The 23,831-nt window shown below is 41.3% G+C and overlaps 1 protein-coding gene across 3 annotated transcripts in view; it reads left to right on the forward strand.

The window, feature by feature from the left end:
- Positions 1–23,831, forward strand: part of LOC119492108 (RNA-binding protein Musashi homolog 2-like) — a 71,715-nt gene that overhangs the window by 34,598 nt on the left and 13,286 nt on the right. For all 3 annotated transcript variants that reach the window (XM_037776481.1, XM_037776482.1, XM_037776484.1), the window contains exons 7-9: positions 5,808–5,856; positions 19,634–19,716; positions 22,887–23,001. In XM_037776481.1, coding sequence (XP_037632409.1) covers positions 5,808–5,856; positions 19,634–19,716; positions 22,887–23,001 — 247 coding nt within the window. The remainder of the gene's footprint in view (positions 1–5,807; positions 5,857–19,633; positions 19,717–22,886; positions 23,002–23,831) is intronic.

Here is a 23,831-nt window from a genome sequence, read left to right on the forward strand (position 1 = left end):
ATGATGCCAAAAAATAGTTGTCTAGTTGCCAAGTACGGAAGTTACGTGACAAATAAATCAACGTTGAGTTGTGGTTTCACACGGGGCATGAGCACCAGTCTCCTGGGAGATAGTCCTGTGTTTTTTTGACCAACCCATCGACCCTGACTTCCTCCCTACATTTGCTGCTTTTTATACTTCCCGGCTCACAGTTACGTGGAATACATACAAATTGATTTTGTGCTGACCATCACGAAAAAAAATTGAAATCCGTGTCTACGGACGTGAATCAATACATCAAATTTCATGACTATTTCACAAACTGCTGTGCGACTGGATTGACCCTAGAGGTTGCAGATCACACAATGCTTGGAGAAACCATAGAGTTGGCAGATCACACAATGTTCAGCTGATACAGCCTTCCATGAGCATTATTTAGGAATGACAATGAGATCAGATAACAATGTGATGTTATCTGAGCAAAATGCACAGCCTACAGCCAATTCTTATCAATGTAAGGATAAAATTCCACTGCCGGTTGAACCAGAGGTCATTTTCTAACCATTTGTGTATTTGTATGTGTACCTTTTATATTTCTCTTTTTGACTCACCCCAATTGTGTCACAAGAACAGGCTATCCCAACTTCAAGACCAAGAACATAATCCTTCCTGATCATAATAAGTGCTGCACAAAACACAATCAACCACGGAAGGAAGGGTTTGGGTTTTCTATATTCATATTACATTATATACACTGTACATTTCACTTCTGCAAAGAGCCATCATTCCGATGAGACTGATTCAGGTTTCTGATGTGTGTTAGCAGTGATGTGGAACTGAGAGAGCTCCTCCTCTGCACCTGCTGTTGCGCTCTTCATCACAGCCATAATGCTAACTGACAGCTGCAGATAAGCCTTGCTTCCCTGGAGAATAGCTTGATTTCTGCAGCATGTCTCGTGTGGTTGGCAGCTGCACAGGGAGACAGTCAGGTGCAATCGGTCCTCCGTGAAGACTGAAGAATGATCACACCTACACTCAGTTCCAGGCTTCTAAGGAAAACACTAACTTTGCTAGATTTGAAATAACTAGTGCTATGTTCAAAACATGCCTGTTCAGGATGCCCAAATGCTTGACCTGTGGTATTTTCTGCTTGCAGCTTTCTCCAGAAACGCTCATCGTAAACATCTTCACACTTGCAGCTTACTCACAGTCACACCAGTGAAATACGCTCTGGTTTGATTCTGCTTCCGGTTAGCTATTCGCTCTTGTTGACTTCAGGGAAGAGAAGAAGCTGCTCTGCTGCACAGAGCGCCGGTCACTTGTTTATTCAAAGTTTTTTAATACTGAACCTGTCGCATGTCCAAATTGCATCGAATTTGAAAAAAGCAATACAACGGCCAAGTGTAAAGCAGATCTGATGAGATTCGGTTCTCGAGATATGCTAAGGACATACGGACAAAAAGACAGAGATTCCTTGTTTTATATTTCTATAGATGGAAGCATATCAGTTCTAAGAGACAAGGGTATGATGGACATCAAAAACACTTCCAAAAACACTTTCTATGTGGATTGGCCATTAGGGTTCCCCTTACTGCCAAATCCCATTTTAACCCCTGCTTTAACCCCTCCTTATGTGGTCATTATGTTCATGGTTCCATGGTTTAAATGAGGACTTTGATATTAAGCCCTTCCTGTTGACATATCCTATCATTACAGCAACATACAGTATTTGTTTTCACAGTTATGTGCCTCTGACACAATAAAATAATACATGTAGATCCCCCTGGTATCAAAATGTACGCATGGCATGAAACACAATCTGTATTTATAATATTTGTAATTTTCCACAATAAACAGTTGGTAGTTACGAATATTTGACACACTATATACAGCATGTTAAGCACTACTGTTGTCCCTGAGTGTCTTGTTAACCTATAACATATCATATCTTTATTGTATTTATTGCGACGTTTTGATTGGAAGTTTGCGCAAGACGTTTTTGAATTATACTTATATACTGATCAGCCATAACATCATGACCACTGAGAGGTGAAGTGAATAACATTGATTATTTTGTTACAGTGACACCTGGCAGTGGGGGGGGATATATTAGGTAGCAAGTGAACATTTTGTCCTTGAAGTTGATGTGTTGGAAGCAGAAAAAAATGGGCAAGTGTAAGGATGTGAGCGGCCAAATTGTGATGGCTAGACGACTGGGTCAGAGCATCTCCAAAACTGCAGCTCTTGTGGGATGTTCCCGGTCTGCAGAGGTCAGGACCTACCAAAAGTGGTCCAAGGAAGGAAAATCAGTGAACCGGCAACAGGGTCAGACCCAAGACTCATAGATGCACGTGGGGAGCGAAGGCTGGCCCGTGTTGTCCGATCCAATAGAAGAGCTACTGGAGCTCAAATTGCTGAAAAAGTTAATGCTGGTTCCGATAGAAAGGTGTCAGAACACACAGTGCATCACAGTTTGTTGCGTATGGGGCTGCGTAGCCGCAGACCGGTCAGGGTGCCCACGCTAACCTGTGTCCACCGCCAAAAGTGCCTACAATGGGCACGTGAGCATCAGAACTGGACCACAGAGCAATGGAAGAAGGTGGCCTGGTCTGATGAATCACGTTTTTCTTTTACATCGTGGGGATGGCAACAAGTTGGAGGTGTTGACTCGGCCTCCAAATTCTCCAGATCTCAATCCAATCGAGCATCTGTGGGATGTGCTGGACAAACAAGTCCAATCCACGGAGGCCCCACCTCGCTTGGAGCCAGATAACACAGCATACCTGTAGAGGTCTAGTGGAGTCCATGCCTCGACGGGTCAGGGCTGTTTTGGCGGCAAAAGGGGGACCTCAATATTAGGCAGGTGGTAATAATGTTATGGCTGATCGGTGTATATTCTTTGTTGTTTCTTTTTTTTACTTTTATTTTACTTTTAACAATGATATCAATGGCTTTGAGGAATACCTGTAAATTCAAGTGTTCTGGTACTCCTTGAAATTATATGATTTTAACCTCAGTCAAATACAAGATCAAATAAGATAAAACTTTATTTTATCCAGAGTGAAATGCAGCAGTAGCAATACAAAGTGGGAAGAGCGCAAATATAAAAGAGATAACAGCATGCTTTTCCATTTAGAGCATTGTGGTAAGTTTACACTTACACCCACATACACTATAGCAGGCTGCTATTGGTTAATCTTCACTGCCATGTCTGTAATGGCTTTTAACATTAGTTAAATTCTCCCGGGGAATAAGTGTAATTGTGAGGAAGGCTCTGTGACCCAAACCTCATCAAATAAATAGCAGTGTAATATCCATCCCACTTTTTTCAAGATGTACTTGGTGTGATGAGCACCTTTTGGATTGTAGGGAGCATGTGTGTGTGAGTGCTATACAACATATTTCAAATAACAGTAACACAAAGAGGCAGAAGGAGAGAAGGAGAGAAGCAAAGTCATAGCAATGTATCTCTCTCCTTTCAACGATTCATCCCTCACCCTGCGTCGCTCCACGTCTTTGTTTTAATTTACCCTCCTCTTTCTGAGAGCTGGAACAGCTCATCGTCTGTGGCCTCACGTCTCTCTCTCATCACAATTCTACCTTTTGAATTCACGCTTCAAGTAATAAAGCTCTTTTGTTCTGCCCTTGTGCACACAAAGAATGATTTGGCATCAGTCACTGGGAATATGAGCTGTTGCTCAGCAAACATTTCCCCAGGCCACAACCAACACATAACAGCGCTGTCATGCCTTTCAAAAACCACAATATGTGACTGCGTCGCTGCCCTCCACATTCTATCACAAACTGAATGGTTTTTTAACATTATATATAGCTGGGTTTGTTCTGTGCCACAGACTTGGGCCCACTCCAATATGTCATTAATCTCAAGTAAAGTGTCTAATCTGAGTTAAAATACAATAACTTGTAATACAGTTAATTTCTCCAGTCTATACCGAACATCAGAAACTGCAGCTGTGGCTGTATGTTAAAGCTGCCAGGTTTGACAGAGATGATAAAGATTGTATTCATTAAGTCATTGGCATGTTCAGGCCAGACTATTTTCCAGGCTGTTTTCATTCCAGGTGTTTTCAGATTTTCCTCATAACCTGCAATCAATCACTATGTTTTCCATGGCATATTTGGTGGTCTTCAGTTTGGTTTGGCATTACATAAAAAAAACATAAAGACAAATAGGGAACACAGAGGAGGTGAGCCATAGGCTGGTAAAGGACAGGAATAAATGCTGTTACATGGACAATGACTTTGCTCCTGTGACTCAGGTTGGAATGATTAGTGAGTAGTAAGGCATTGATTCCACTGGAAAATAAGAAAAGAACAGATAATGAAGCAAGAAAAGACTAATTTGACCACTGAAGTTCATTCTTGACCTTGGGACCAGTATGTGGGATTAAATCATTGTAAACAATTGGTTCACTTACTGGCTTTTTCAAAGCTTTTACATCTCACAGTTTTCATCAGTGAGTGGAGCTGGCTCAAGTGTCATCATGTGATGTGTAGAGTGTGTAGAACTCTGGTCAAAGATGATCTCTGGTGTCAGATGTGAATGTCCTTCTTTTATCTTTCTCTGGCCGTCCACTGACTGCTGGTCGATGACCTTTGAACTCTTCCCAGTGGATGCTGTGACTGCTTGTGGTCTGGTGTTCACACACCGCATTATGATGTTTGTCATTGCCCTCTAGATCAACAAATATAATGGATTTCTGATCTGACATTCCCTTACGACATTGCAACATCATTTGTCTGTGCAAAAGTCATAGTTCCTACGGGCTTTGTCACTTAAAGGTGCAGTGTGTTTGCCTGTTTCCTTGGAAGACTACATAGTAGCAAAGAAATGGCTGCTGCATACACTTTAATAGTAGCATGAGACAGCCCTCTATCCATGAAACACTGTAAAAAGGAGAGAATAGACCCAACTGCATTATTGCTTGTGCTTCTTGGCATCTAAGCGGAGGCTGTTAAACCACCTCTACAGCCCACCACATGTGTAACAGCCCCAGTGGCACCACCGGGTGAGCAGCCGCCAGGAACCCCAGCGCCTGCATGATGGTCAGTGGTGTGCAGCAACGTTCACAGATGCAGTGCAATGTATAGTCGAGTGTGCAATGTAGAATAGTAGTATAATATAAGTAGTAGTATAACAGGTAGACCTGAAAAGAGTAATTTATTTATGGCAGAGTGCGGAGGATGATATAATGAGCTGAGGAGTCTCACAGCCTGAGGAAAGAAGCTGCTCTGTAGTCTGGTGGTACGACAGCGGATACTTTGGTATCGTTTGCCCGACGGCAGCAGAGTGAACAGGCTGTTGCTGGATTGTATTGTCTAGTATCCTTTGGGCTCTGTGCAGGCACCTGATGTTGGTTTGCACTCTCATTTGTCTCACATCTGTATTTATTTCTTAAAGAATGTGAGCACATGGACACACTAACCAAACGCCACTATATCCCTCAATGCTATTGGATCCCAAAATGCAACACACACTGTAGCAATGTATCAACTGACCCATTTGATGCCAGTAGCACATGACAGATGGCATGACAGACAAAAAAAATAAGATCTTGTCAGGTTACAGGATCTGGAAAGCAAATGTGAAATGCTATTGTGTGTTGATGTGCACTGATGCTTGGACAGTGACGTACCCTGACATGTCAACATGCATCAACCGCCGATGACAACGGTGCGCTGACATGCATGGAAAAAAAAGTGCATGTGTTTTGACACACTTCACAAGCTGCCTCTGTGTGCCATAAAAGATGCAATGTTTCATGTATCATAAATGAAGTCTAACAGTTCTTCCTGTCTTCTTTCAGGTCGAGGATGCCATGCTAATGTTTGACAAAACCACCAACCGACATAGAGGTAAGTTCCACTGCTACCGCTGCATCCATTTGTGTGCATAAAGAAGAGAGACATGGAGGTGAGAAAGAATGAGAGGGTAAAATGAGGGAGTGAAAGAGAAAAGGCGAAAGAGAAAAGGTGCCCCGCAGTTAAACAGAAGGACGGAGATAGAAGATTGAGGGAGGCCTGTGTGGTCCGATAAGGGTTCAGATAGCTGATGCTGCAGAACGACGTAGGTGGAAGGATGGTTATCTCCACCCACTCCTTATCTGAAGGCCTTATCTGTGTCTTCAGCCGTGCAGCCCTCTGCCCCAAAACAGAGGACTTTACAAAGACACAGCAGCAGAGGAGGAGGAGACAGACACAGTTTTAAAGACAGGAACTATTGAGCCACTCCGGACCAACACAAGCTTAAGGGTGGTTGGTGGTTTGGAGAGGAAATATAATATAATATGGACTGATGAGGAATACATTTGTAGTAGTAATAGTCATTAAGGGGAGACACTACAGGCAAAAACATTGTTTTTCATGCACTGGTCAATTTTGAGATTCTGGGCTATTTTTCTTCTATACCGTGTCTTCTTTCACACTACTGGAAAGAAAACATCCAAAATACACATTTAGGTGGTTATTTTACTATTTGTCTGTATATTTCTCTTAAATTCACCAAAAGTTAGCAATCGATCGCCCCATTTACATATATAAATATAACATTTCAGAAATCTTGTAATGCAAAAAAACAAATGTGTCTTGGGAAATGTATGGAATTTTACAATACATATCTTTAAAGGTCCAGTTTGTTGGATCTGGCGGTATCTAGCTGTGAGGTGAGGAGATTGCAACCAACTGAAGCCTCTCTCCCTTGTGCCAAGCGCGTCGGTGGCCGATGTGAAAACACGAATGGCCCTCTCTGGAGCAGAGCCAGTGCGTAGAGTGTGTGTGTACGTGGGAAGTGAGTGGTGAAGCAAGAGAGAGACAGAGAGAGAGCGGCGGCGACAGGAGTGAGTAATGTTATGTTATGTGCACACACTCTTTGCTCTGGCTCTGCTATACTCCAACAGTAGTTTTAGCCCGATTTCGGTCACATTCCTGTTTTGCAAGACGGGCTTATACAAGTTTTTTTTTTTTTTGTGCTTCCTTGGAGTTTGTGTAGGAGTCTGAGTTGTGTTGGGGGCTGGTCATTTGTTGGCGTTAGCAGACTCCATGAAGGCACTCGCGAGCGCGCAAGATGTCACATCCGTTGGATTTTCCTGGGAAAAACGGCCTGGGTTTTTCACATTAAAAAGCAGTCTAATAGAGGAAACCCACACTTTGGCAAAAAAAAAAAGATTAAAACACGTTTAAACTACATACAGTCCCTTTAAACATTGTATGGGTATTGGAATAATATATATACTTATGAGAGGGATGTCCTTTTTTTCACTTGAGCCCCTGCCCCAAATAATGTCTGCACGTCACTGCTCTGTGCAGACGACAAATAAAGCCTTTAATTTGAATTGAATTACATATTCTGTAAAATCACACACAAGCTAATCAGTTTAACCCCCCTGTTCCCTGAAGACAGGGTTTGGAAACGTGAACTTGGTTTTAAAAGCTCAGACACAATTTCCCTTCTCCTAACTTGCAGCAGGAATGCCTCACAGTGAAAGCAGCACGCAGCTCGATAAATATATAGCACAGTCAGTAATTATCATAAGATGAGCTGCTTGGCTAAGAGCCCGGAGATTTCACAGTGTTTGTACCATGCCTTGGAAGATGAATATTGAATTGGAGTTGAGTTGGGAAAAAAAACTATGATCTTGTTCTTGAATCACAGGATTCTGAGTCTGTTCTGTTCTGCAAGCGATCAAATTGCAGAAAAATGCTGACAAATGCAGCCTGCTTGAGTCAAAACACATCCATGCTCTAATTTGAGCAGCAGAACTTTCTTCCATTTTTTTGCTTTTATTTTATTCAAATATCTCGACTCTGTTAAACCTGCGTGATTGGCATATCCAACCATTACCACGGGGGTTATCTGAGGAGCGGTTGGCATTCTCTCCCGGCCTGCTCCCCGGTTGGTTCCCAGCGTGACAGACAGGCTCCCTGCATGACTGTGCTGATTGGCCCATTACCTCTCCTCCGGCTGTGTGGGAGGTCTGGGGGAGCAGCTGCAGCTCAGGGAACGCCACTTGATACGGAAATCACTCTTATAAATAATATAGCCGTGGTAATAACCACCTTGATCTTGCCCACTACTACTATGTCTGTGGCCAGTAATGATTTCACCACTGACTGTGATTGGCGCATGCATTATTAAGCTACTTCCCTCTTCAGAGTTTACCCCAGTCGCGTACACATTTCAAGTCAAATAGCATATTCTCTTTCATTTGCATTTTATGCTACCACCGCTCCTTTTATCTTCCTTTACATCATACAAGATTACAAGAAGTCCTGCACCTCTAGGCTGACTGGGGGGGTCGTAATGGGTCCTTCACTGTGAGGTCTGTCTGTTTTCCAGTTAGACCGAGCTGACCGGCACTGTCCCTGCTCTTTACTGTGTGGTAGTAAACAACTGGAGACAAAATTAATTTATTAACCAAGAACACTACAGCACTTCTTCCCTGATTTTTTTTCTGGGCCAGTTGGGTAATAGCAGTGTTCTTGCCCAAGACAATGTTTCCTAATTTCATCAATAGTTTTTAATCAGCTGTAACAAAATCAAAAGAAACAGCCGTACATACATTTTTATTACAAATACAAATCAATTCCTTTTTTAAAAGTAAATTACAAAAAAAATTACTGCATTAAATAATTAGGTGGATTGTTGATTCTTACCATGGCTGTTCATGGACTGAGTTGAAAGCTATAACATTAAAAGGGCACTTTTTACATCAATTTTTTACACATCAACATCAGTTTACTAGTCATGATTAGTACTATGCAGCCTGTGAAAACAGTTATATCACGTCTTTTGTGGCTCTGGAGGAGCTTTATCAAGCCTAACAAAATAACCTCGATGATGATATGTGATTGGAGGAGAGTATTACCCATAGAGTCCAATAGAGGGCTGCGCCCTGTGCTTATAGAGCTAAGGTTACAGTATCGTAACCTTTGTTTTAAGCCCCACCATGTAATTATTTCCTAAACCTAACTATAGTAATCCTAAAGTGAGGTCAAGGGTGGTTTTGATTTGAAAAATAAAGAGATGCCAAGGGGCAGTATGTGACAAGTTGGGATGAGAGCGTGTCGGACATGAATACATAGGGAGAGGAGGAGCTCAGTGTGTCGCAGGAAGTCCCCCAACAGTTTAGGCCTATAGCAGCATAACTAAGGCCTGGTCCAAGGCAAGCCTGAGCCAGCCCTAACTATAAGCGTTATCAAAGAGGAAAGTCTTCAACCTACTCTGAAATGTGGAGTGGGTGTCTGCGGCTGGAGCCCAAGAAGCCATCTCCCCCATTCTGCCTCTGGTCAGAGTACAGACAGCACAGTAAAAAAACATCACACAGAATCACAGCGACAGGCTGTTTTTTTTTTTTACATGTAGCCTGCACATTTTAACGGCTTGTATTTTTTATTTCCTGGTAAATTTCACAGCGACCATCAGACTCTGAGCAGGAGGGAGAGGCAGCAGTCTCACTCATTTCTGGAATGTTATTGAATATTGAGGGAGAATTAAACGTATTTTATTGTTGACGGGACAAATCATTATAATGACAGTAACGTTGTGTAATTGTGTGCCTGCAAACTTCACCTTGTGGAACTGATGACCACAGTTGAAACGCATGTTTTCATAAAGTTGGACTAAAACCCTAGAGATTATTCCTCATTAACCCTGAATTGGTCGCCCTATAGATTCATTTTAGAATCAGGCAGAATTTCAGCAACATCTGCTGCCGTTCGACATCCAGTTTTTTGGGGGAGGATGGCAACACCAGATACATTTTAAATAATTTGTTCAGAAAATTGGATGACTGGATGGATTTCTGGCAGGTCCAAAACTCTGTTCACTGTAGTTGATTTCCCACACGGCTGCTGCCAGAAGAGCCATTGTAAACTGTAGTGAGCTTGTTTTAATATTGGAGTAATATTTTACATATTGTAGTGTTGATTGAGACTGTGCTGTGTTAAAAATAATACTGCGGACTCAGCTGGCCCCTCCAGCAGTAGAAACCTTGTCCTTGGAATACAACCTTGAAGTAGTCCTTTTCAAACAAACAAACAAGGAGCTGTTGACTGTTGACGGCGGCTCCGCAGTACTGCCTTCCTGCCAATGCAACCTAATTACAGCTGCCAAATGCAGCGGCTTGCTTAATGGATCTGCCCAAGGGCAAGGTGATGAACAATCTCTGCATCCTCTTCGTATATCAATGCCCATCTCCTCTCCTCTGCACATGAGTATATGTGTGACCGCTGGATAGAGGCTTGAAGGCGATAATTAAAAGACTGAGTTGTTCCCAGTGTGTCTGTCTGACACATGCTGTTTGGCAGGCTACTGTAGCCCGAGGGGTGACCTGTTTGTTGTCTTATTAACTCGTCCAGAAAGAGAAAGTGGGAGATGGAGAGATGCAGGTCAAGAACATAGTGCCTCAAGATGTACACCCTTAAAAAAGGATGGGGAGGAGGTGAAGGGGAAGTGAACAGAGAGGCAGTGTGCATGTGGCTGCAGAGAGAGAAGTGTGAGTAATTATTGGAAAGTGAATGTGGACACATGTATGTGTCTGCACCTATGTTTTTTATGTTTGAGGGATGGAAATGCTTAACCCTTCCCATTCTTTTTTTTAGGGCTGGTGGACAGGGGATGTTCAGGGGAAGATAAAAAGTCAGTAGTAGATGTCACATAGAAGTGGTGTACATCATCTGAAAGCTGGGAACCTGAAGATTAATTTGAGGTGCAGCTAAGCACTGTGTGTCAAGTTGTTCCAGTCATTAATAAAGAAATAAAAAAATATTAATTAATTAATTAATCGATTAATTAAAATAAATTGTGAAAGTTAGAAATGTTTTACTGAGGCTATTATATCCAGATGTTACATAGTTATTTCCAGTAAAGTTATTTAGTAATTACATAGTATGATTTATAAATTTGTGTGGAAGTATAAGCACCCCAGACTTAAGTTGGATAAATTGCAGTGGATGATGCTCCCCAAATCACAATTCTCTGGCGCCCGCCGACGATAATGTGGCAGATGAAAGTAATTTTGTGTGTTTACCAAATATATACTAATATATGATAAAATGTGCATGTAGAGCTGAAAAATACAGTCTGCCCAGTGTAATCTATCCATTTGATCCGGCTCCCATAGTCCACAGAAGCAAGTTGTATCAGCTCCACCACATGCTACCCTTTGCATGGCATGGCTTTGTGCTTAGTTGATTCGATTAGACCAGGGGTCTCTAATCTTTTTCCGTCTGAGAGCTAATTTTACAAAATGAAAGTGTCTGAGAGCTACTGAAAGTACCAAGATGTACATCGCCAACTGCAAACATAATTTCTGTCTTACTTATATGGTCCTTTAATAGCGTTTCAGCCACCGCCGTCATCGTCTCTATTACAATTCTTCCATAGACGAAGGGCTTTTTGTGTTTCGTTGGGATGTGCGCCACTAAACGAAGGCTCTTTGCTTCACTGGCCTTCTTCGTCAGTTTGGTAAACAGAGACTGTCGTCTTTTAAGCATTGTTTTTGGCTCCTTTACCTTCTTTGTTCGTAGACTGCTACCAGCCGGAAAGTCCCATGAAAAATAGCCGTGGACTTGGCCCTCGATGTTACATCTTTTTACTGACTGACACGCTCACACCGCACATGTGACACGTACCGATCCTCATGAAAATAGTATATTTTTTGCCTTTTATTTGCCTGGCTATTTTCTGCGGTCATTGTCAGATCTGGTGTGCACTTGCTAGTCTGCTAACATTGCTGTATGTTATGGTGTTACAAACCTGATAGCAGCCTGATTGACAGCCGATCAGAAGGAGGGCGGGATGTCTGTGAATTTGATTGGGTAGTAATTTAAACAGTTTTAAAAAGTTACTTTGTGTTATCACATTTATGTCCATATTCTTTAAACCGTTAGCGAACCACTCAGAAGCGGGTAGCGAGCTACCGGTAGCTCACGAGTTACTTGTTGGAGACCCCTGATTTAGACCATGTTTAACAGTAAATTCCAGCAAACTCTAATTTTTAAGGAGGAAATGATCAGACGCTTGTTTTGACGGCACTATACTGCATGCAGTTCCTGCTTTCTGATTTAATATAGTTCCCCCCTTCTCTGGGTTGTTTATTACAGTTGAATGAAAGAGAGAGATGGATGAGGGGAAACACACCCAGTGCACCAAACATCAAGCTAAGTAGGACAGTGAAATTGATGGGCCTTTGCATGTAGGTGACCTACATAAATGAAGGTGGACAGAGATTCTTTCCACACCTGAACTGAGCTACGCTGTAGGTGCAAGACTCAGCAGTAAGGACACACAACGTGCTCACACATACAGTGATAAATGCTGATGTAATATAGGTAGGTAGGTGGGTAAAAAACTCTAGCTGCAGAGGAGGAGAGCTATGTTTAATTCTGATGATTTATCATCTTCAAAGGCAAATTTTGTGTTTTTATACCTTTGGTAGGTCTTGAAAACAACACCAAAGGTCTCTAAAATGGTTTTGATATCAATTTTATCTGTTTTATTATAGAAAAAACATGGAGACAGTTACCTCTGGCACAGTTTTATAAATCCTATTACACAAGCCATTAGGCGGATTTTAGACCAATCACATGATGAAGCACATTATCTAAACCACTTGTGAAAACATATATGAAAAATGAAAGTCCAGCAAGTTCTCCAAACTAAACAAAAAAAATAGGTTTGTCTTCACCAATATTTGATCTGACACTCCAGTCAGCAGATCAACATCTTTTGTTAGTGCCTTCCAAAACTGTTAGAAATCAACACTGTTTTCTGAACTGCCAAGTCTAAAGATCTGGTTTGGTTTAGGCACAAAGATTGAGGTTGTGGTTATCAGAAACTGTGGTCTAGTGTCCTATGTAGACCCAATGATCCTCTCTAGCCTCCTCCCTAATAACAACATGGCACTACTTTTACTTTTCCTTCTTATAGACAAAAGGCATAAATTACATGCATGACCACAATAAGCCATTTTCTGGTAAATGTAAAGATAGTTTGTTTTAGGTATTTGAACGAATGACCAATGCTTCCCTTTCTGGTGCTGCCTCCTGTAAAATACACCCAAATAGGTTGACAGTGCAGTACTATTGTGTTAATATTATCCTATTTGATTAATAAATAAATTGATTTTAAATTAAGCCCGTACATTAGTAGGACATTTTCAAATATTACATGTACAGGTTTTAATTATTCAAGAAATAATGTTACACTATGATACTGAAATATTGACTGGAAAGTGCTTCACCTTTGTCACTTTTACTTTCAACAAGGCACAAGTCTTCTTGAATACCATCAGCAGCAGAGAGAGAGAGAGAGAGAGAGAGAGAGAGAGAGAGAGAGAGAGAGTTTTACCACCTTATAAAATCCCTATAATACATTTATTATCTCAAACATCATCTCTTATGTACAAAATCAGTTTAATAAGCTAGGAAACACTGTGAAGACCAATCTTCTCATATCAAATGAGTCTATGAAAACTAGTTTTTGTCACGGCAGCCTTTTGCATAGTATCTTGACAGTATCTTGCAAAAAACACTTAGGTAGGGTTAGAAAAAAAACATCATTGTTTGGCTTAAAGAATCTAAATACGAGATTGGGAGCAGTTATATTGCCTCTCAATGGCTCTCAACATGGTGACGGTGAGCCACAGCTCGCAGCTAACAGCACTAACAACGGCGAAAGTGCTGACAGAAATAACGCTACGCTTCTGCAATGGCGCCGTCAGTTGGAACGGCTTCATCGACTGTAACCACCGTATGAGAGCAGTGCAGAGCAGCAGCCGTGAGTGCTTTTAGTGCACGAACATGCACTAAAAGCATGCGTGGCGTTCAATGCTCGTGCACGATCTGATAACAGGCAGCAGAATTTGCTATCAAATAAAATCAAATGATGTGGTTCACTGTTAGATGCGGTGGCGAGCGTTCCTCATGCTCATTAAGCTGCAAAATATGTTTTAAGATCCATCAGTGATGCAGCCTGAGAATGGACAGAAAAAGGTCTTCTTCCTTCCTCGCTATCATAACTTTTTTTACAATAACCTGCCACTGTTCTCTCTCTCATGCATCAGGTGAGATCACACACAGCTAATTTCCTACATGTCCTAAATGAAGCCAGAAAGAACATTAACATAAGAGACACCTCATCACTATAAATGATAGATGAAATCAGCGAAAAACCCAAACCATAATGTGTATTTATATTTGGTTTGGCTTATTGTTACCACATGTGGTAGAAGTAGTTTTCATTAATCCACTGGTTGTTTCCTGATCCTCTGCGGTGCTTGGTATGCACCAGAGAGTGATGTATTTAAAGTGTGAAAATGATTACGAGCCCCCGCTCGATCATTCACGGTAAGAGGAGTGTAATCACATATACATTTGTTTATGTCTCCTGCGAGAGCTCCACTTACATCCAAATACAGCGCCGGTAATCAGCAGCCGCACAGTTGATATTCAGGAGTGTGAATGTGGTGAGGGATAGCCACAGATCCAACAGAAGCTCAGAGATAACACCATCCAGACTCCGGTGTCTCATCTGTCACACGTAGATTGCTATTAAAGCTGTCTGAGAGCATTGCCATGATCTAATTAGAAAGGCTCTCTCTCTCCCTGTCTGTCTCGTTTGTTCAATCTCTCAGCCACCTCTATCTTTCTCTGTTTCCTTCTCTGGTTATCTCTCTGTCTCTCTCCCTCCCTTCCTCACTTCATCAGTCATACCAATTGATTTCTTTGAGAAAAGAATCTCATGGTTTTCGCCTCAATGTGTCTTGTGTAATTAAAGGCCAAATTGTTTTGATGCCAGCGTAATCACATTAGTGTTTTATTGCAGGAGAGGAAAAGGAGAGCGATGGGAAGAGAGAAGGGTGAAATTGGGCTTTTTTTTTTGCGTCACGTCCACAACCTGCTACCATGTGTGTTTGTGTGTGTGTGTGTGTGTGTGTGTGTTTGTTATTATGAACATAGAGCTGTCACTGTACATGGTGCTCAAACTGCAGGCCCATATGGTGTTCCATTAGCCTTTCTGTCAAATGGTGAAGGAGGGCAGTTCTGATGGACACAGCTTAGTTAAAGAGAGGACACTGTGGCAGAAAAGAATTGCTTTGGTTTTGCTTGATATGTGTAAAATATGAGAAGATAATTTCTCACTTCAACCATTCTGATGTATTCAGACTATTAGAATGATATGAGTTTGTAATATTCAATATTGTTGCTATTTTATTTTTCTACAAAATATATCCTGTGGTTCTCTCTTACAGTAATAGCAAGAAAAAACAGACATATTCAATATTACTTCATATTTATTCACCTACCATCAACCCCGGCAATTGTCCACTCCGCTGTCACATTCATTGTCTATATCTAGATGTCTGCCATCAACATGTATCCATACGATTTAAATTTTATTTTTTTATTTATTTAGTTATTATTCCTTTATTAAATGTGTTTTATTTCTATGTTTTCTCTTAATTCATTCATTCATTCATTCATTCATTCTTTAATTCATTGGTTCATTAATTTTTCTGTAACTATTAGTACTGTGTTTACCGGCATCACTATAATCACCCTCGAATCTGCACTCATTCAATTATCAACCCCCCATTACTTTTTCAACTCTCTCTCCGTGCTGAACTAATCCTACAGTAGTACCTTATATAAATGGAAAAGGAGGGGGAAGGGGGTTGAAAGGTATGCCCATGCCCTTCACAGGAGGGAAAAAAATTAAATTAATAGAAAGAAATAAATCTCTTCTTAACTCCCTCTCTCTCTCCCATCCCGCTCATCCCCCCCCTTTTTTATTTTTATTCATTTACTCATTTATTATTATCATTTCCCCCCCTCTTTCTCTCTATGGCCCCATTACCACCACTAATGTCTTGCCTCACCTGTTATGTCTCTTCGCACTTAATAAAAAAAAGAAGAATATTAGAATGATGATGAGGAGGAGGATTTAAAAGTAGTAGTATTAGTAGTAGTAGAAGCAGCAAAAGAATATGTTGTAGAAGCAGTAGTGATATGGTGAATGTGTTAATTTCCAATGGAAAATGATGATGTGAAGAAAACATCTAGTTTGCTATGCAGAGATGCAAACAGGAATGTATAAATATACTTCTATCTACTTCCGTACTGTTTTATAAACTGTTAATATACATATATAGAGAGTCTGCCTTGAGTTCTTTCCAGTAATGCAGATATACAGCAGACATCGACTCTTATAAATCACTGCTTCTTTTCTGAGCCGCTCCGTGACAACATGCTTTTTTTCTCTCCTTCTCTTCATCCTTCACCGTGTGTGTTTCTCTCCCAGCGCATCAGTCTGCTGAACGTATTTCACTCTGCTCATTACAATGTAGTGAGATGGCTTGCTGCCTCAATCGATTCCTCTGTCCACTCTCATTTACTTTACAAGGAATCTTGCTTCTAAAGAGCTTAACTTTCTTTCCTCCCGCCTCCTCCTCCTTCTCCTCTTCCTCTCTCCTCCTTTTTCTTGTTTTTTATTAAGAGGATGTGTAAATAAGGGGACAAGCTTCCATTGATGCATGCCAATCTATTTATTGACTCACAAGTGTTGCATCTGGCCAGTTCTTCCATGAATCCTCCCAAGGTGACGAAAGACTTTTAGATTTTGTATTAGTTTGTGAATGTTCTGTGTGTGCATTTCTCACACATTACACAATATTTGTATCTTGAGGAAACAAAACAGCTCTGTGTTCTTGACAATGTTTGCATTCTTCACAGTGCAGGCATGTTTTCCTGCAGGTGGACAATCTCTGATGGTCAAGTTCTTTGTGTAATGTTGATAGAAAACGGATATTTCCTCAAAGGCCGATATGGTGGTGCTGTATTAAAAATGGAAAACTTGTAGTGAATATTGTATTCGCGGCAAACATGCGTTAGAAATATATTTCCAGACACTAAAGCTGGATGATTTTAGAAATGTTGTTGTGTACTTCCTACATCTACTGTACGAGTAGATCGTTTGCGATGTAAAGCCAAAGCTCACAATTTATGGGCTCACATTGTACGGTCCGATCGTCAGCCACAACCTGAGTGCTCAAACTGTACGTGTAAAATAATAAGAAGAAAAAAAGCTGTCCCGTGGGCTGCTGAGGGCATTCTGGCTGTTGGCAGTTGTCAATAAAGATTTGTTTGAAAGCTCCGAGGCAGGTAAAGTTTGTTTGCTAGCAGAGGTCTGTACGGGTCATAATGCTAACAAGGCAGAAACGTGATGTCTCGATCATCTGTGCCATCCTGTCTGCTGAAACTTCTATAAAAAAAACACCTGCCACCTAGTGGCCAAGCCTTCCAGCCAGCACAACTGTCAGTATTGATGGGTGGGAAGTCAGTGGGGGATCATGCCTTATATTCCCAACTAACATAGTACATAGTACAATAACCATCTCAGAACGTGGTGACTTACTACGTGTATGTGAACTAATTTTATTCAAGTTATCGTGTTTTTCATACTACGCACGTTTATTACGGTGAACATGAATTTCTACAATTGCCTCTCTTGCTCTCTCAGATTACCTCAGTCTATCATCTCTTGCGCTCTTATTTTCTCATTCTCCGTCATCCCCCCTCTGTCGTGATGCCACCCATAGTGGCTTTTGTGCGCTGGCTGCTGGGCTCACTGAGAAATTGCCCCTGACAGCTGATTTGTTGGATGTCAGTGTTGGCTTGGGTACTGATAAGGTGGAAAAGAGGAGGAGAAGGGGAGGGAGGTGGCAGGCCAAGGGGGGGATTAGATTAGTTCTATTTTCCTTTTTCTCTTTTGTTTGCTTCAGAAACCTGGACCAAGGTCCTGGTTCATCCACTGGAACAAGTGAAAACAAGTGCTACATTATGTCCACCTGAGCACATATTTCTCAATTAAGATAAAACAATGAAAAGTCAAATATTCTTATGAATTCCCACAGCTCACAGTGGTTACAGTAAATGTGTTATAGCAGATACAAAGGAAATTTGCCAAACACTGTAACAACAATCAACAGTGTGAACAATACGACCCTGTTTACACCTGGCATCCCCACATGCGTCTCCAGTGACTGATCGGTGTGATCGGATATCACTTCCCCGCTCTATATGCAAATTAACAGTCTAATCTGTCGAAAAATTAAAAGAAGAAACTCAAATCTCCCAAGATGTTTGACGTATGGGTAATATATCTCTTTTTTGTAGAAATTTTCAGAAGTCGTGGACAAAGCCAGTGTAAGCTATTTTGTTGAGTTGCCTCTTAGCAAAATGCCCTCTGGTAGTTCCCTCTGGTAAGCAGTGATGCAGCGTATATGTCCAGGGCTTTTATTGTGAAAGGTAAAAACGGAAAGAGTGAAGCTGTGTGGGAGCAATAACATGGTAACATACAATTTTAAAAAATGTTTTTATTTACCTTCTGCTTGTTCCGGTTTGTTTGTTATTGTGTCCAAGTCCCGCTCAAGGAGAAGTATTGTTGTGAAGTCTGAATATCCGTATACTGTGGCTCAAATAAACACCAGTGGCCATCGAATTCAAAGACCTCATCCGCATTGTCGAAATCATCTAAATATTCAGCCATGACGTTGAAAATCTTTTAGATAACACTAAGCTACGCTTTCTGTACTCCAATATAACAAACTGCCCGGCTGGCACACACATTTCCCCTATATGGATGTATTCCACTATCACCTCACAAGGTTTCAGAACAAGACTTCTCTTTGAGCGAGACTCTTTCCATAATGTCGGACACCTATCATGGCAAATTTAGTGGACGTAAATGACAGCTAGGATCACATTGCAGCCCGCGTGAGCAGCTGCCGTCTGCAGCGCTCTCCCTCAATACTGAACCAATTTCAGAAATTGTTGTCCCCATTAGTCAGTTAGACACAAAAACATGAGTCCGGTTTGAAAAATACCAAAGTTACCCTTTAAGTTACTCTCTAAAGTCAATCTGGTGCTGACAAGAACAAAAGTAAAGAAACGTAGTAGTTTAAAGCCCAACCACGTATTTCTTTCTTAAACCTAACTATAGTGGTTTTGTTCCCTAATCCTAAAGTGACGCCAAGGGTAACTCTAGTGGTTTTGACAAAGCAATGGTATGTGACGAGTTGGGAAGAGAACGTGTTGGTATTTCTGTTGTTTCTCTGTGTGATATACAAATGCAATGCAAATCATTACATTACCCTGTATTACTGACATTCCCATTTACCTATTTAAAACTCTGAGTAATAATGCTGAAAATAACCCGCCATTAGTTCAACCGGTTAGCTTCTCTACTGAAATACCAATAAAGCAAGCACATTATATACACCAGTGTAAGACCTTTATTGGTCTCTATGGCTGTTTCATTCTGTTTTTCATTCGCTTTTGACCAAAATATTGCACTCCAGATGTGAGATGTGTATCTTTTTGATCGAGGGCTTTTGTTGCACCGGGACTATATAGCTTGGTGAGCCAGAGGAATCAGAGGAAGCTCTGTGTGAGATGAAAGGCTCCATTTCCACCTCTTAATCGATAGAAATGAGGTGTTCTTATAGCTGTAGAGGATCATGCTTTTGTGGAATTATGACCGAGTGTCCCCTCCTCCCCCCCTCTTTTCTATTTCTTGCCTCCTCTTTCTCTCCTCTCGCCATTCATTCTCTCTACCCATCTGTCTCCTCTGCAGGTTTTGGCTTTGTTACATTTGAAATCGAGGATGTGGTGGAGAAAGTCTGCGAGATTCATTTTCATGAAATCAATAATAAAATGGTGAGTGGGCTCCCGTTATATTTCAGAATGTCTGACACAGATCTGGATTCATATTTGATTTTCCTCCATGAAGCAGTTAAAGTGATGGTGGAAACTGATACTGGACCGGCCAGGGTGGAAACTGGTGCACACACACACACACACACACACACACACACACACACACACACACACACACACCAGTGAGATACTGAGGGATGAGGCAAGGTCAGTTGTCTGTTCTGTGCAACTGATCACTAACCATGAAATTGTGTGTATGATCCCGAAGCACTCAAAAGGGCAGAACAACCTGGCCCTACCTCTGCCCCCCATGTCCAAGTTCCACGCCAGGACGCTCTGCAAATTAGACTAGAATGGCTGGAAGGCCATGACGGAAGGTTTGTCATTGTATCAGATAAAACAAGGTCACAGTGAACACGGTGGGCCCAACAGAAGGTCCCAGGTTAGAGTATATGGTCAGTGTATCGGCTCCAAACCTTGAGCTTAAATGCTCAAAGTATTATCAAGTGTTTGTTTTTTAAGCTTTCAATGTTTCAGCCCAGAACATTGTGTTGCTGGTTCTATGGCTAGTGAAAGAGGAAAAATAGCGATTGCATATTACATGATACCATTATGTCACAGTATGGCAAATATCTTCCTTTTGCAAAATTCATCCAATTGATCCCCGTTACTTTGTTATTTAAAGCTTCAGCAGGCAACAATTTTTGAATCATCATTGGGCAAAGATTCCATAATAACCTCTCAGCATATTGTAATTCAAGTGTTTTGAGAGATAACTAGACTTCTGCACCTCCTCATGGCTCTGTTTTCAGGCTTTAAAAAATCACAGGTCATTTCAGAGAGAGAGCGTTCCTGTTGGCTGTGCTCCGGACATGTGAGCGGTGCTTGGTATTCCCCAAGAGATCTCAACATGGTCACAAACTGTCTCATTTTACAGCTAAACAGTACACTACAAGATGATTCTGAAAACATTTGAGGAGAGAAATAGGCATTACAGTAATAGAATATTGATTCATATTCGATCAGCGCTGTCTAGTTTGACCGTTTGGTCGGAGTTGGTGAGTGATTGACAGCTGCTCAGAGACGGCAGGGCTCCAGCTCGGCTCTGATTGGTTGTTTTCCTCCGGTCCGTGAAATGTTGCAGATGCCATTAGGAGCACCGGAGGACACCGGAGGACACAGAGGCACATGATTTTTTTCAGGTTACCTGTTTCATGTGCTACTGTAGAAAAAAAAAAAAACTTTTTTTAATCATATTTGCTCCAATCTCGCCTACGTCAGCTTTAAAGCTTTTATTTTGAAGCAGCCAAATCAGAAAATGTTTGGTTTCCATCAGCAGTCGACTCAGACAGCAGGTCTCAGCTGTGCTCTAGTCTCGGTTTTCAGGATTGTGCCCACATGCTGTCCACACCTCACTGAGATCCGAACTGAATTATGCAAGCCAGGCCACCTCGGCATGTGGTCCGGCTGATCGGAAAGCGAGAGAGAACTGATCTCAGAGTGTACAGACTTGACAGGTAATGCGTCCAGGCATGATCAGACGACAAAAGTCGGAATAGGTAGCATTATAGCACTTTAAGGGCATTGATTTTGATCACACCTCATGAAGGTGTACCTTCTCATGAACAGGTTGAAACAAGCAATTTACAAGTTTGTGCAGTCAAGAGAGTTTTGAGAATTTGACTTGTAAAACTGATACGAACAAGTCTCTAAACAGAACTAAGGGAAGTTTTGGATAAGAATATGTAAATATTCTTGCCAGGCAGATTGTGGGTAACCTCATACTTCTTATTTCTGTTGTTTATCATTTAGTAATTTGTGTTAGTTGAAAGTCTATGGTTATACCCTACAAAACATCATCTCACACATCTCAAATGATCCCATGCTGCTTGAGCCATGTGAGCTTGTTTCCCCCTGGTCTTTACGGTTGTCAGCACGTAACTGATATCATCCAAACAACCCCGAGTTGTAGACAGGAGGACAAAGTCCTGCACCTGCTATAGCTATTGATTTTCACATGATAGCACATCACATGCTTTTATTGTTTGGGGAGCTCAACAGTGCTGAGCGTGATTTCTTTATTTTAGTCGATATCTCCCCATAGAGACCCCGCAGCCCTTATCCTCCTCCTACCACACTGCTCATCGACTGGCCTGCTTTAAATTGGGCTACAGGGGAATTGCATGCATTGTTAACACCAGCAGGGGAGGGCAGGTAAGAGGAGGGGGTAATAGAGAAACATAGAGCTCCCTCTAGAAGAAGAATAAATACAGCCTGGGATCCCAGCCCTCGCAGGCATTAAAGAATAACTTGGGTATTTTTCAACCAGTTCAACCTATTTTTCCCATGCTTTTATGTCTAAGTGACAAATGGGGACAACACTTTTTGAAATTGATCCAGTATTGTGGGAGAGAGCTGCAGCCGCCAGCCGTGAAAATGGCTGTAATGTAATCATTTGGGGCAACCTGGTACCGTCACTTTACCACTAAAAGTGCTTGTTTTTGCCACTGACAGGCTCAGATTGTTATTATAAGTGTCCTTTTTCTTGCCCTTTGCTTGATCTGGTGAATTTTGCTATTGTGTGTCTCGCTCGGAGAAGCCTGGTTGTAAAATGTCGAGTCGCCTCCACATTGTCAAAATCTGCTAAATATTCAGCCATGACATTGAAAATCTTTTAGACAACACTAAGCTACGCTTTTTGTAGTCCAACACAACAAACTCTGACAACACCGGTGTCCGGTGGCACTCCTCTCTCATCACTCTCACTCACGTTTTCCACCATTTTCATCCGGCAAAGAGTCACATGACAAAACAACAAACAGGAAGCGAAAGGTAAGAAACACGTTTCTCTGTAGGGTCCTTTCCATAATGTTTTCAGACACTTATAATAACAATCTGAGCCTGTCAGCGGCAAACACGAGCACAATTAGTGGACATAAAGTGATGGGTGCAAGGTTGCCCCAAATGATAACATGACAGCCCGTTTAGCGGCTGCAGCGTTCTCCCTCAATATCAATTTCAAAAAAGTGTTGTTCCGATTAGTCACTTAGACACAAAAAAATGGGAAAATAGGGTCCAGGTTGAAAAATATCAAATTATATAATCTGTTATTGCCTAAGTGGTGGCTATGTTTATGTCCTGGCTATGGCTTTGTTGTCCATGCTCCACAGGTAGAATGCAAAAAGGCCCAGCCTAAGGAAGTGATGTTTCCCCCAGGGACACGAGGTCGGGCAAGGGGCCTACCATACACGATGGATGCCTTCATGCTGGGCATGGGCATGCTGAGTAAGTACACTGCTTTAGTATGTGTGTGTGTGTGTGTGTGTGTGTGTGTGTGTGTGTGTGGGCAGATATTTATCTGACACAACTTAATGCCTTTCTTCAACCATGGAAACATCTTGGGCTTCATTTTCATGGAAGTAGCACTACAGACTGCTAATATTTCTTTGACATTGAAATGCACCTGTTTGTTTGGTATATTCTTATAAGCGCAACATGCACAGTGGAAAAGCTGGAAAGATGTGTGCAAACCTTTTAGATGAAGCAATGAAAAGTATTATAAGTTTTATCAAAGACTGGGTCTTAGACATTGCCTTGAGAACAGAACCATGGGCAAAATTACATAGCTGATAATTTGTTGACTCAAAAACTAAATGCATGGATGAAATATGTGTGAATAATTTTCAATGATTTATTCACTTAAACAATTATTAGAGTTATTAAACAATTATTAGAGTTATTATGTAAATGTTAATTGGCCCAAGCCAATGAAAATTAGAGTGTGTGATTATATTTATTTGCTCTAGTGACTTCTGACCCAGGCAGGTTCTACACAGTTCAGTGGAGTCAAGGCTGAGAGGACAATGATTAATTACCTCACTCTCAAGTTTATATTTTACCTTATCCAACCCTTTTGCACATAGTACTATAGCAAATACCATGGGTTGAATATGTAAAAAAATCCATGGAAAATTCATATGGCCTTTTTCAGAACCTCACCAGGACCCCTATACTCTTTTGAGGAACTTATTAAATTAACAAGACAAGATATATATATAATGGCTATTTCAGTATTGTTTCTATCTCACTAGATCTGGACAATAAATACAATAAAA

The sequence above is a fragment of the Sebastes umbrosus genome, chromosome 7 (assembly GCF_015220745.1).
Source record: "Sebastes umbrosus isolate fSebUmb1 chromosome 7, fSebUmb1.pri, whole genome shotgun sequence".
NCBI classification, from domain to species: Eukaryota; Metazoa; Chordata; class Actinopteri; order Perciformes; family Sebastidae; genus Sebastes; species Sebastes umbrosus.